The sequence below is a fragment of the Olea europaea genome, unplaced genomic scaffold, assembly GCF_002742605.1.
Source record: "Olea europaea var. sylvestris unplaced genomic scaffold, O_europaea_v1 scaffold2382, whole genome shotgun sequence".
In the NCBI taxonomy this organism is placed as follows: Eukaryota; Viridiplantae; Streptophyta; class Magnoliopsida; order Lamiales; family Oleaceae; genus Olea; species Olea europaea.
Window position 1 is genome coordinate 14,973 of NW_019241968.1, and position 15,111 is coordinate 30,083.

Here is a 15,111-nt window from a genome sequence, read left to right on the forward strand (position 1 = left end):
TATATATAAAGCGTATGGAAAGTTGAAAAGTTGCGTGTTGCAGTAAATTTAGATTGCTTTTTCTTACTGTACAATAAAATATATATCAAGCAAGGCAAACGACATACTTTTGCTCTTCCACTTATAATTAAAAAAAAAAAAAAAACTACAATGAGACAAAATAGAATAAGTCACTATTAATTTCTACAGTAACTTCACATTTTCCTTTTTATATAGTAGGGATATAAAGGAGACCGAATCGATACTAAGAGAATAATTATGTTTCTATTTACTCAATAAAAAGGTCACAAATTTTGTGGTCACAACTTTGCAATAGATACAACTCATACGAACTATAATTGTACGTTAAACATCTCATCAAATATCACGACAGTCAAATTTAACAACCATTTGCATCTACAAAAACAATCATCACTCAAAGTTGCCGCAAGTCTACGAGATAGTAGTTATCAGAGTCATAGTTGTTTGTCACATTTTAAGTAAATTCTAACCATATGAATTGATCATAATTATATGACCATAGAATGATCAAAGTCACAATTATTTTTTATTAAGCAGCTCATGCAAGATCACAAAATGGCATACAAACACGTTATAGGAGTCACACATCTCACAATAGAAGTCATAACATACCTTCAACGTTTCTTCTAGTCACTTCAATGTCTATCCATAATTGGCATAGATTCAATTGTTAATATCGTCGACCATTGTTTATTTAAGAGAAAATAATTAATTTTTTAGATTGTAGGGATACATATAAAAGATATAAACTATTTTCAAATAATCACATATTAGTTCTATATGAATCTTCTAATTTAGGGAACCTATCAAATCAGTTCATAATATTCTAAAAAGTATATATTTAATTTTCGAGTGACCTAATACTTGCAATTTTGTGAAATGTTTCTCATTTATCAAAATATAATGTTTCAACTTTTCCCTAATAAATGTGTCCGTTTTATTATGGTTCAATATCTAATACCATGTACAAACACAAATATAATAAAATAACTGTCTAAAATATGATTTAGCATAAGCCTTATGAGTAAATCGACTATATTTATTGTTGTGAAGTAAAAATGATACCGAATTAATTCAATACCAAATTGTAGGAGAAAAAAATAAGAGATTATAGCCACAATATGAAGTAATCGATCACAAGAAAAAAAAAATTTGCAGAGAATGTAGATTTTATTATAATATGAAGAAATAAAACAAATTTTGTATTTATGATTTGTCTAACTACCTAACTAAATTGTAGAGAATAGCCAAATATATATAGGAAACAATCCAAATCTTAGAAGTAGAGTTGTAGATGAAATAGAATGTTCAAAATTTTTCTTATCTTGATATCTTCAAGTCCAACATAAATTTCAACTTTCATTTGGGCTTCTAAAAAGAGTTTCAACTAGATTTGCCAAATAGTATTCCAAAAGTATTCCAAATAGAATTTTTCTTAATGAGTACTTTAATTAAAACTCCTAATTATCTTCAACACAGAATTTAAGTCACACCCAAATTCTAACAATCTCCACCTTGACACAAATTTCATTATAATGAACGTGAATTTCAACTGAAATATTCTCCACCTCTACTTCTCTAACTAGGGGCAAAAGTGATCTAATGACCACCAAATAAAGCTGAAACAATTCCTGTAGTAGAATCACAACTGAATGTATGAAAAGAATGATCTTGGCTAGAATTAACACATTTAACTGCATTCAAACCATCAACTAAATCAGCAAAATTGTACCTATGTGAAGTCTTTATGGCCAAAATGGGTATATGACTAGCAACTGAATACAATAACACCGTCGATGATAGTGGCTGAGCGGATTTACCCATTTAGTGTGTGTTTGAGCCATATTTTTTTTGAAAGAATGTATTTTGAAATAGTAGATTGATAGAAAATTTGTGGTTAAAAATGAGAAAAAGTTTTAGATTTAAATGTAATATTATTTTATTGAAAAATGTGTGGTTGAAATGATATCGAATCAATGTTTAAAAATGATTTTTTTGGAAAGAATGCGGCTCAGACAGAGCCTTAAATTAAATTGAGATATATTCTTTAAAGGGGAACCTCAATTAGACTCCAACGTTATAGAATCCAACTCCAAATTCACCTAGGTTCTTAAAATATGCTGATTGACCTAAGATTCTATATAATACTGCAATATATATAAATGAAATTTTCTATGTTTCTTTAACAAAACATAGGCTCCTTAATTAACCTTCAGGATTCCTCCTTCAATAGTATACATGTAGTCTTTTGAATCAATAGTACTTAAAGAAATAAGATTTCTTTTCAGATCTAGAACATATCTCACTATATCAAGTATTTTAACCGTCCCATCAAAAATCTTTGTTCTGACTTGGCTGATACAAGCTATCAGACAAGATATATTATTATCGGTCATCACAGTATCTTTTAAAACTTCTTAATATGTTGAAAACAATTTTCAATTGGGAGATATATGAAAAGTGCAAGGTGTATCAATAATCAAAGTCTCTTCAGTTTAGAGTTGTAGTTAAACATAAGTAAAAGCTCTCTATTACTATTAGAATTTTTTACCATACTTGCTTTCTCTGAAGTTTCTAATTGTTCATTTATAGTCAATTTTTGATTTATTCTGTAACTTGTAACAATCGTTTATAAAGTGCCTCTTTTTCTTGCAATAATTACAAAAGTTGAAGTTAAATTTTGACTTGCCCCTTGAGCGACCACTATCAACAATGAGATTATCTCCATGATCATTAGATACTACAAGATGCTTCATCTTTTCCTTTGAATATAAAGCATCATAGACTTATTTAATGGACGATTGTGAAAAATTGTGTCTCTAACAGACATGTATGAAATAGGCAATGAATATAATAAAATCAATCTCAAATCTTTTTCATCGTATTTGATTTCCAAGGTCTCCAAATCAGAGACGATTTCCTTAAAAGTAGCTAGGTAATCCTCTAGAGATTACCTTTCCTTCTATCATATGATGAGAATATAAACATTATTTTAGATGCAATTTGCTAATAAGACTTTTCGTCATGCACTGTAATACAGTGGCTGACTTCTCCTTCAAAATGTTCTAAGGAATATTGTTTGAAAGATCTTTGTTTTGAGATAGAGTTTTTCAATCCCTCCGTTGTTTTTCCTTCGTAGTCCAAGTTGTGGGCATCTTGTCAAATTCCAACAATGCGTCATCCAAATCCATTAGAGCGAACATTCTCACATCTTTACCTGCCACAAAGAGAATTTTGTATTGCAATTCAACAACGGTATATCATACTTCATAGTTGTCATCATGAAAAACCTCGATCTTTCCAAGAGTTCAAAACCAAAAATCTGATACCAATTTGTTATGAAACATAGATGACATCGGATTAATCCAATATCAAATTGTTGGAGAAAATAAGAGATTATAGCCACAATATGAAGTAATTGATCATAAAAAAAAAAATTATTTTCAGAGAATTGAAATTTTATTATAATATGAAGAGGCAATACAGAGATTTTGTACTTATAATTTGTTTAACTTATAATGAGGTTAAACTGCCTAACTAAATTGTACAAGAGTGTCAAATTGATATAAGGAACAAACCAAGCCCTAGAACTGGAGTTGTAGATAAAAAAAATGCCAAAAGTTTTCCTATCTTGATCTCTTCAAGTCCAATACAAATTTCAACTCTCAGTAGAGTTTTCAAATATAATTTCAACTTGAATTTGTTCAATAAATTTCGAATAGGATTTCAAAATCATTCCAAATAAAATTCTTTTTAATGTGAAATTTAATTAGAACTTTCAATTATTTCCAACAAAGAATTTAGGTCACACCCAAATTCTAACATTTATACTGATTCGATCAAAGTTCGAACAAAATATTATGAAAATAGGGTGTGCATCAATTGGATTTCATAATTTTTCTTCATGATAGAGGGTTCTCGGAGTAATTGTGGCATTTTTTATGATGATAGATTGTTCTACTTTGCTTCCAATGTTGTTGTTTGCTTTCACCAATCTTGGAATTTAGTCCTATTGAGTATCAGATACCAAACATGACTATTATTTATGTGTTTTCTCTGAGAACAACATCACTTAGTTTCCAGAGTAGTAATCAAAATTTAAAGAAGGTTTCGTTTTTCATTTTCAGGTAATAACATTTGTCATTGTAATAACCATATTTTCTTGATACAATAATTTTGGTTCATAGTCTACACTGTATTCACAAGCTTAGTATTGTTCTATGTGAACTATTTGAAGGAAAAAAACGTGTTTTCCTAAAATGCAACTTAAACGGGTCAATTTTGTAATTGTGTTAAATATTAGTTAAGATGTCTGAGGTGGCAACCTATGATTGGTCTAAACAATATTACTTGGCTTTGTGTTTCTTTTATTCACTTGTGAGCCGTTGGATTTGATGGACGGTGGAGATCTTCCAAGACTTTATTAACCCTTGGGTTTTTAGAGAATACGGTGGATTAGTCTTTTGGATTTTTTGGCTTTTGACTCTCTGGTTTTTCTTCTTTCTCGTTCAAAAAGTCTTGTTTTTGTTCTTGTTCTTCTTTTTTCTTGGTTTTGAATCTGGAATTTTTCTAGTATGTTAATCACCGAGTTGTTCCTGTAAACTGGTGTTGTTACAATAATTAATAGGCTTGGAATATTGGTTATCTATTGTAGGTCGATTTTTTATAGTTAGAGAAGAAGAAGGTGTGTCCAGTTTGGAGATCTTTGTGGGTCGATGAACATACTATTTGTACTGAGTGGTTTTTTATATTTTACTCTCTCTGCGATGCAGTTTGCACATAGTAGACTGGGTTAATCTTAAGCCCTCAGATTAAGCCATTTACGGTCGAACTGGGTGAACATTTTGTCGTGTTCGTTACTTTCTTGCATTTTGTGTTTGGTTTACTGTATTTTGTTTGTGTTTTTTGGACCGAAATTCCTAACAAATTCTAGAATCAGAGCTAGTTCTTGAGGCTTTTGGGTAAACTCATTTTTCTTAAGGATAATTTTTTTTGAGTTGGTAAAAGATTTGTAAGATTTCAGTTTTTCTTTTTTGAAGCTCTTGATCTTTTTTTAAAAATATTTTTTGTATAGCACTCTGTTCAGATCTGCAAAGATCTAAACAGATAGTTTGAGTTTTCTAACATCTCTTTTAAGTGTGAAAGTAAAGTGACTTTTCTCGTTTCTTTTTTCTTGGTTGGTTTTCTTAGACAGAACTTAGCAAGTGAAAGAGTATCTTTTATGAATTGGTAGCACTATTTTTCAACAATGCTGGGTGAGACCGTTCTTTACACTCTTTCTTGATAATCCTAGTTGCTTATTTACATGCTCATTGAATTGTGGATTAATTAATTAGAATTGAGTACTATGTATTATTGATTAATCAGACATAGAAGCATGTGTAGGATTTGATATTCAAAACCCTTTATACTTGTTGTGAAATCTTGTATTAACAACATCCTGATTGCCTGACTTTACTATCTTAGACTGTGCATTCTAGAGTAGTTGATTTTATTCTGTTATAAGCTTTTCTTTAAATTTGTTGGGAACCTTTTTTTCTGCACTTACGTGATCACACATTGGGATATCACTTATGTCCACGAGTCGTAGCCACCCTTTTATGGAACTCGTGATGGGTTTGAAGGTCGAATTGTCACAATTCGATGGAAATGAGGATTACTCGATTTGAAAGCAGAAAATGAGGGTCATATTGATCCAACAAAGAGTTGTTAAAGCCCTGGATGATCCGAACACATATCTTGCTAAACTTAAAGCCAAGCCTGATGAAATGGTTGAAATTGCCTATAGTTCAATTAACTTGCATCTGTCTGATATTATTGTAAGGCAAGTAGAAGATTACAAAACTGCAAGAGACCTATGTACAACCTTAGATAATTTGTTCTTGACCAAGATTTTACCAAATAAAATTTATGTCGTGGAAAAACTGTTCAATGTTAAAATGGATGCTGGGAAAGACTTAGAGGCTAATTTGAGTGATTTTAGCATACCTATTAAGAGCCTTGCTCATAATGACAAAAAGTTCAAAGATGAGGATCTTGCAGTGATCCTCATAAACTCTTTACCTGAATCTTATAAGGATATTCGAAATGCTACAGAATACTAAAGAGATGCCCTAATGCAAACAATTGTAACAAATGCCTTACGAGCTAGGAAATTGGAGATTAAGAAAGAATTAAGAACTAATTAAGAGAAGAGAGCTAGTTTGTGAGAAGAAGAACTGAAAAAGAAGGAGGACTATTCACAGAATAAAAGATTCAAATCTAAATCCAAAGTAAGATCTAAATCAAGAGATAAAAATAACAAAAAGTGCTATCACTATGGAAAACTTGAACATTTCAAAAGAGATTGCTTTGAATTGAAAAAGAAGCTAAAAGAAAATAACAACATTGAGTTAAACGATGCTATTGTGAGTTCTAAACTTGACAGTCTTCTAGTCATGATTGTGACTAATGAAGAAATAGACACCAACAAGATATTAGACTCTGGATGTACTTTTCATATGTGTTCCAAATAAATCTTGGTTTCATAACTACAAGGAGATAAAATCCAAAAAGGTATATGTGAGTGATAACAACTCACATAATGTTCTTGGAATTGGTGGCATTACAATCAAAATGCATGATGACATTGTCATTTCATTGGAAATTCTTGAAGATGAGAGATATACATTCAAATCTGAAAATAATACTTTGAAAATCTTGAAATGATCTTTTTTAGATGTGAAGGGACCAAAGATGAATGGTTTGTACTATCTAATGGGATAAACTGTTAATCCCCAAGATTCAAAATCTTTAATTGAAATCTGAACTATGATGTTGTAGGATGGGTCACATCGGTAACAAGGGCCTAAAGTGTCTAAACGACCAGAAACTATTTGGAAAAGATAAAGTTGAGCCCTTTGACTTTTGTGAAACATGTGTGCTAGGGAAGTCTCATAGAGTTAACTTTGAGACATGATCACACACAACAAATCGACCATTGGACTATGTTCATACAGATTTATAGGGTCCAGAAATTCACCCAACCTTTGGTGGGAACAAATACTTTTTTTCTATAATTGGTGACTATTCTAGAAAGGTCTGGACCTACTCTTTAAAATCCAAATCTGAAACTTTTCAAAAATTAAGAATGTGGCTAAAGATGGTTGAGAATCAATTGGACAAGAAACTGAAAACCTTAAGGACAGATAATAGATTAGAATTCTGTAACGCTCAATTTGATAACTTTTGCAAACAGAAGGAGATAATCAGACATAGGATTGTTAAGCATACATCCCAACAAAATGGGGTTGCTGAGAGAATGAATAGAACCCTCATGAATAAAGTAAGATGTATGCTAATCAATTTCAGGTTAGCAAAATGATTACGGGCAGAAGCTTTATGCACTGTAGCCTATCTAATAAATAAGTCACCTTGTAGTTCTGTAGAGTTTAAAACTTCACAGAAACTGTGGACTGGAAAACCACCTAATCTATCACACATAGTCTTTAGATATGCTGCACATGCACATCAAGCTGAAGGAAAATTAGACTCCAGGGCTGCCAAGTGTGTTATGCTTGGATAATCCGAAGGGGTTAAAGGGTACATATTGTAAGTACTAGGTGTTCAAGGTATTAAGATTATCAACAGCAGAAATGTAATGTTTAATGAGTTTGAAATGCCATGCCTAAAAAATGAAATTGACAAACAAGACCTTGCTGGAAAGGGTACTTCGCAGGATGAGGTGAAGTTGACGTAATTAAGTCATAATCAACCTAAAATAACTGAGTTTGAAAATAGCCAACCTAGTGAAAGTATAGATAACACAAATGAAGGTGAAGCTATACCATTCCAAACTAAAATTGAAACAGAAACTGTGGCACCTAATAATCCTGTAAGTGAAACTAGTACTCAAGACTATCAATTAGTGAGAGATAGGAAAATGAGACAGATTAAATCTAACACTAGGTATGAAACAAATAATCTGACAGACTTTGCCCTAATCATTGGCAAGAACTTAGAACATGCTGAACCTGTATCTTATGAAGAAGCTATGAACAGTTCTAAGTCCCAAAATTGGAAAGAAGCTATGAGAGAAGAAATGAAATTCCTTATTGAAAACAAAATATGGAAACTTGTAAAGAAACCAAAGGATCAAATATTGGTTCAATGTAAGTAGTTATATAAGCTTAAAAAATGGATCTCGCCTATTGACCCTTTGAGGTATAAGGTAAGGCTTGTAGCCAAAGGGTTCACTCAAAGGGAGAGAATTGATTGTAATGAAATATTTTCATCTGTAATCAAATATAAAACAATAAGACTTATACTTGCTCTTGTTGTTCAATTCAATTGGAAACTTGGACAATTAGATGTTAAGACTGCCTTTATACATGGAAAATTGGAAGATGACATTTATATGTGTCAACCTCAAGGTTTCGAGCAAAAAGGAAAATCTGATTTTGTTTGTAAATTGCAAAAATACCTGTATGGAACATATGTTTTGAAAATTGGTTTTAGAATAAGTGAAAATGACCATTGCTTATATTACAATAACTCTAAAACTAGCAGTGAGATATATCTACTCCTATATGTAGATGATATGCTTCCAGCCAACCCCAGTAAAACTGAGATAATGAGGCTCAAAAACCTCTTAAAATCTAAATTTAATATGAAAGACTTAGGAAATTACCAAGAAAATTCTGGGAATGGTGATAAATAGATATAGACAGAAAGATATGCTAATAATAACGCAAGAATCTTACCTGCACAGAATGAGAACAAAATTTAACATGAAAGAAGCTAAGTTTGTTAATGTGCCACTTGCCGCTCACATGAACCTCTCTTCAACCCAATGTCTTAAAATTGAATATGCAATCAATGATATGAGAAATATACCATATGTTAATGCCATAAGATCTGTTATGTTCTCCATGATCACAACTCGTCTTGATTTAGCTTATTCTATTAGTTTTTTGAGTAGGTTCACGGCCAATCTTGGGATACCACAATGGACTGGGTTAAAGTGATTGTTAAGATATATAACAGGGACACTAAGTGTAGGATTAGTGTTTAAAGGGGGTTAGATGCATTAATACTTAACGGGTATGTGAATTTTGACTTCGCTAGAGACAAGGACAAAAGTTACTACTATTTGTTTTTTACACTAGGTGATAATTGTATCACCTGGAAGTCTCAACTTCAATCCACTGTCACTTTATCTAGCACTGAAACTGAATACGTGGCAATCACAGAATGTGTAAAAGAATGCATATGATTTAAAAGGAATTTTAAGTTAACTAAATTTTCTGCAGGCACCACCAGTTATACTGACAGATAGCCAAAGTGTTTTACTCTTAAGCAAGAATCATGTCTATCATGAAAGGTTTAAACATATTGACCATTTCATAAGGAAAAATTCTCAACAAGTGAAATGGTTCTAGAAAAAATTCATATTGACTTTTACCTGCTGATATAGGCACTAAAATTCTAACTGTTAATAAATTCAGATATTATTTATCACTTCTTAACATTAATACATGTTAATTTTCTTTTGCAGTTACTTGGGCAATGATGATGATTAGCCTTCCATAAATGTGTAATTCTGCAACTGAGAGAGTAAGTGCATTTTAGAGAACTAAGGTGAAGATTAAAGAAAAAAACATGTTTCCCTATAATGTACCTTAAATTGGGTCATTTTTGTAATTGTGTTGAGTATTAGTTGAGGTGCTATGATTGGTCTAAACATTATTACTTGGATCTGTGTTTCTTTTGCCCTCTTGTAAGCCGTTGAATTTGATGGACTGTGGAGATCTTGCAAGACTGTCACAATATTACTTAGATCTGTGTTTCTTTCGCCCACTTGTAAGCCGTTGGATCTGATTGACGGTGGAGATCTTTCAATACTGTCACACCCCAAATGTAACCATACATTAACCTGTGTGGGGATGAAATTAATGACTCGACCTAGACATAGAATTTCACATATGCATTTTTTTTCCACTTGATAAAACGAAACAAGCATCTTCATAATTATGTCCCTGTTTGTTAACTCCTAATCACTTATGACGATCATATAGTATATCGAAATCAAAGATCATATAACCATAATCCAACACATGTTCTAAGGTTATAAACATATCTACAGGTCATTTCAAAAGTTATACAATATAGGATCTCTAAAATATAATATAATACAATGTAAGCTCAAAAATAACAGCCCACAAAATAACCCTATAGGTCATCATCCATGCACATCAAACTCTGGAATCCCTTAAGAGCTCCATAGCTAGCCATGATCTCTACGTAGTTTCATGCTCATCTACAATGCAAGAACATAAGCTAATGCTTAATAAGCAAAAATCATGCATGCCATGAGTATGAGTAACAATGATATATGACACAATGTCATTCATTTTAAACATTACGCTAAAGATGCATCATATTCCGATATTCATCAAAGTCAACTGAAATCATTTCATTTGAAAGTTTTCATTTCATTGGGCCCTTGACCTACCTAATATTCACCGGATAGAGCTCTACATAATATTAATATCAATAATCAATGGCCAATATGAAATCGACACCAACAAGTGGACCATCCTCTTGTGACCACTAGAGGCCCATTCCCTAACTACCTCTATGATCTCCCAAGAAGTATCCCAACCGACAGCGCCAATAATTATAATATTACAAGGGTATAGTCGAGTGGTCCACCTTCCCATGATCACCAAAGACCCATCTCCTGTCTACCTTCGCAATCACCTTGGAAGTATCACTCGCGATGCCAAAACATATCACATAAGCATGCCTCACATACCTCGGTGCTCTAGTAGTGGTCAATAAATCGTTTATAAGGAAAACTCAATTTGAAATCGTGTTTTCCATGTAGGATTTTCAATCATGATCACATATCGTGCATGCAGATGAAAATACTCATAAATGACATTTAATGAAAATCGATGTCAATAAATTTCGCAACCTCATACTCAACGATCATAACCATCATATGATGTGTAATAAGTCTCTTATGAAAGCTATGTGAATATTTCAACATTACCATATCACCAATACTAGGTTCTTGCATCATAGTTGGAAATGGATTTTTACTTACCTTTCGCCTTTGTGCGTGTAGGCTCCTACGGAGTGTATATCAATTTCCTTTTTCACTCAACGTTGGAAAATCACTTGTATTACCATATAATATTAAATACAATCCTCCATTTAATAACCTTAACACACACAATCCCAAAATACGTCCATGCATGCCAAAACAATTTAGACGAGATTATAATTTTAAGTTACCAGAGTCATTACAAACTAGCCTCATAAATATCGCTATTTCTCGAGTCCATTTATGAATGTCGACGTAATGCAATTATTGTCAATGGCCTAGTACTATCTATTTTCTTGGACCAAGAGATGATCAATGGACATGTAAAGGTTGAAACTACATTAAACACGTAAATGGACAGAATTTGTTTTTCAATTTTCCATCACCGTCCAACTATTTTTCCAATCATTTTTCACCTCCTTAACCATACTCAATGACTCCCAAATTTTTAAAATATTTCTATAACATGTATATGAAGGTAATCACGTAATAAATTTGTGATAAGCGAAGTGTTTTCAACCTCCAAAACCGTCCTTTTTCCACAGCACCAAATTAGGTTGTTTTCCTTGGGACAGTTTTCGATATTCTTTCAATTTCTTGTAATTAATTGCCCTTATTTTGCCATCATAAAATCATCAATAACCCTACAACCTAATCACAATCAAGTTCAAATATTCAAGAGATTATAAACCCCTAAAAAATAATGGATACCAACCTCTAAATAGTAAAGTAATTCAGCTGTCCAGAATTTCAACTTTTTGTTTCGTTCTATTTCTCTTTGCTTCACTTGATCTCTCTTTAACTTAGTGTCACTTGGGGATAACTCTGGAGGGTTAAATGTCCTATTTAAGATATATATAATAAGTTTTAAGGATTGGGTTCGTGAGTGATACTTAAGAGTGAAGAAAATTGTAGTTGAAGGACAAGTATCCTCAAGCATGAGCTGTCCAAGTAGGTTGTGGCTTCTTTGCAGCAACACTTGACTTTTCTACCCTTATATTTGGATCCATTAATGACTTATAAGATATATATCCATCTTATATTAAATACTTAGGGAGTAGGACATGAGATTGATACCTTAATGTTAAAGAAATTGGGTGTTAAAGTGACAAATATCCTAAGCATTAGGTGTCCAAGCGTGAGATGGTCACTTGTAGTAAAAATCTGATTTTATACCTATCCTTGTAGGTACAAATCAAATATCCTTGACTTATTTTGATATGTTTAAAATCCATTTACTTGCCCTAAGTTCCCAAAATATTTTATAGAGCTAATTCCTCGACCGTTTATTTAATTACTTACCCGATTGACATTCGATTCTCGATTGATCTCAACAATTCGCACCTCAATATTTATAACATCAAATGAGACATATTTTATTACATCATGATCATGTCATTTCATGCCTCATGTCCCAAATATGTCAATTACCTATCTAGGGTTTAAGGGGATGTTGATATACCAAATGGAAAGCTTGAACCTTTGTCGATACTAACTCAGAATTTTTCAATATTCCCATTACTTACCAAGCCAATCTCTAACATTTATTTAACCGAATTTTCTATTATAGCTCAATGTAAAATTCACCACTTAGGTCGAGGAGTCGAACACTATTACCATATAAAGATCTTAAAGTCTCGATAATTGAATGCACCATTTTAAGAGAAAGTAATTAAGAAATTGATGTAAATGACAATGTAATTAGCATGAAATGCATGAATCATATTGGCCAAATGTATAACGTGAAGTTCGAGGTATTACAAAGACTTTATTAACCCTTGGTTTTCTAGAGAATACGATGGGTTAGTCTTATAGGTTTTCTGGCTTTTGACTCTCTAGTTTTTTTCTTCTATCTTATTCGAAGAGTCGTCTTCTTCTTTCTTCTTGGTTTTGAATTTGAAAATTTTCAAGTGTGTTAATCACTGAGTTTTTCTTGTAAACTGGTGTGTTGCTACAATAATTGATAGGCCTGAAATATTGGCTATCTGTTGTTGATCGATTTTTGATAGTTAGAGAAGAATTCAGTTTGGAGATCCTTTGTGGGTCGATGAACAAACTGTTTGTGTTGAGTGGTTCTTTGTATTTTACTCTCTCTGGGAGGTAGTTCGCACATAGTGGATTGGGCTGACCTTGATCCTTTCAGATTAAGCCATTTACGGCCGAATTGTGTTAACATTTTGCCGTGTTTGTTACTTTCTTGCACTATGTGTTCGGTTTACCATATTTTGTTTGTGTTTTTTGAGCTGAAATTTCCAACACTATTCAAACTTGTTTGACCAAGAGATTGGATTCTCTTTCTCCTCCAGGATTATTTACTCCTATTACGAGGATCTAAGTATTAGACATATTGCAAAATTAGAGAATAATGAGACTTGCAAAAACTAGCGAACCAAAGAAGAGAAAAGTCATTGTTGCCACTAGTAACACGTTAAACTGTCCTAATATACTGAAACAAGTTTATCGGAAGAATGTATGTAGAAAGAGATGTTTATCATCTAGGACTAACTCTGTGCTAACAGCCGTCGTAAGATAGAAGATGTAAGCGTTATTCAGAATGATTGGGCGTAAAGCGTCTATAGATGGCTCATTAAGTCTGCCGTCAAATCTTAGGACTCAGCCTTGGATAGGTAGTGAAAACTACCAAACTGGAGTATAGTAGGGAAAGAGGGAATTTCGGTTAGAGGCCAACGAAAACCACATAATTGAAAGAAATGAAGTGTCCGAGTTTGAGATTTATATGATTAATGATATAACGTTTTCTTGTTATCGACCATGAAATTCGACAGAAGCAATGAGAAATATATACGAATCAAGCAAGATTAAGGGAGAAGGAGAAAGGCAATCACTCATTTTTAAAATTAGCGTTCCTAAAACCAAAGAGTCGAGCTAGGGGGGGGGGGGAAGCTCTCCATTCCTAGTTCTCTTGTAGATGGATCCTCCTAAACTACAAGAATTCTTAGAATGAAATCCACTCGGCACCTTTTGAATGAGATTTTGAGAAGTGTTGCTCTTTGTTGTAACTCATTATTCATCTGTTGGTGCCATGAGAACATCAAAACTTGTTGATTCTTCAGCGTCAAATCTTAGTCGCTGATTGTTGTTGGTTTTTTTTATTCCCCCCCCCCTATCTAACATACACAAGTGCAAAAATAACAAAATGGATCATAAAATTGAGAAGAAATTTTTTTTTTTTTTTTTTAGTTTTTCCTTTTTTTTCTTTTTCTGTACACGCAGACAACATACAAAAACAATAACAACAGAACTTATAGTTTGTGTTTTTTTTCCCCCCCCCCCCCCCCCCCTCAGAAAAGATGGAACTTCATTTTGGAATTTTTTCCTATTTCACCTGTCAGAAATGCTTCAGCGAAGGTAATTTTATACACGCAAAGCTTTACATTTATTATACGTATTGTCAGTATTGCAATAATTGAGAAGAAATCTAGTCTATCCTCGAAATGTATACCTGTGTCTTGGATCAAGAAATGAATGAATCTGCATGGTTCATTAGAGACGTTAGGCAAAGTGGAAAGCTGATTACAACTTTATGTCATTGAACCACTTCATGTAAACCGATTTTTTCTTATCTAATATATCATTTCCGTGTCGCCTCATGTGCTGAACAAATGTGTTGGTAGCGTACTTGGTGTTCAGATAGACGATAGTTGAAAGAATCAAGAGAAACATGGGTCAGGCCCTGAATTGATTCAGCTTTGTTGTGAATGCTGTCAAAGTTGCAGTGAGAAGCTTGTCGATGGGTACCAGCACCTCTTAGACGCATTCACCAGTAAGATTGAAAGGCAAATCTAGCAGATTAATTGTCACACATCAAATTCTACATTGAACTTTTTGTAAATAGCTTTTTCCTAGTTCTTGATTCTAAGATGACTATATAACTTTCCTCACGCTTCTACACTAGGCTACTCATCTTCATATTTAATTCAATAGCTTCAGCATTCTATTTTAATCTTAACCTTAAATGAAAATCTCGACTTATGAACCAT

The 15,111-nt window shown here is 32.7% G+C and overlaps 1 protein-coding gene and 1 long non-coding RNA gene across 3 annotated transcripts in view; one reads left to right on the forward strand and one right to left on the reverse strand.

The window, feature by feature from the left end:
* Nucleotides 1-1,845, reverse strand: part of LOC111381831 — a 16,617-nt gene extending 14,772 nt beyond the window's left edge. Inside the window, exon 1 of the mRNA XM_023005672.1 lies at nucleotides 1,629-1,845. Coding sequence (XP_022861440.1) covers nucleotides 1,629-1,845 — 217 coding nt within the window. The remainder of the gene's footprint in view (nucleotides 1-1,628) is intronic.
* Nucleotides 1,846-4,537: 2,692 nt separating this feature from the next.
* LOC111381827 lies at nucleotides 4,538-15,038 on the forward strand. 2 transcript variants are annotated; one of them, XR_002700409.1, is made up of 4 exons: nucleotides 4,538-5,276; nucleotides 9,557-9,615; nucleotides 14,417-14,479; nucleotides 14,746-15,038. It is a non-coding gene; the product is annotated as an uncharacterized LOC111381827 (long non-coding RNA). The 2 variants fall into 2 exon arrangements; XR_002700408.1 differs by having other exon boundaries at nucleotides 14,417-15,038.
* The last annotated feature ends 73 nt before the right edge of the window (nucleotides 15,039-15,111 follow it).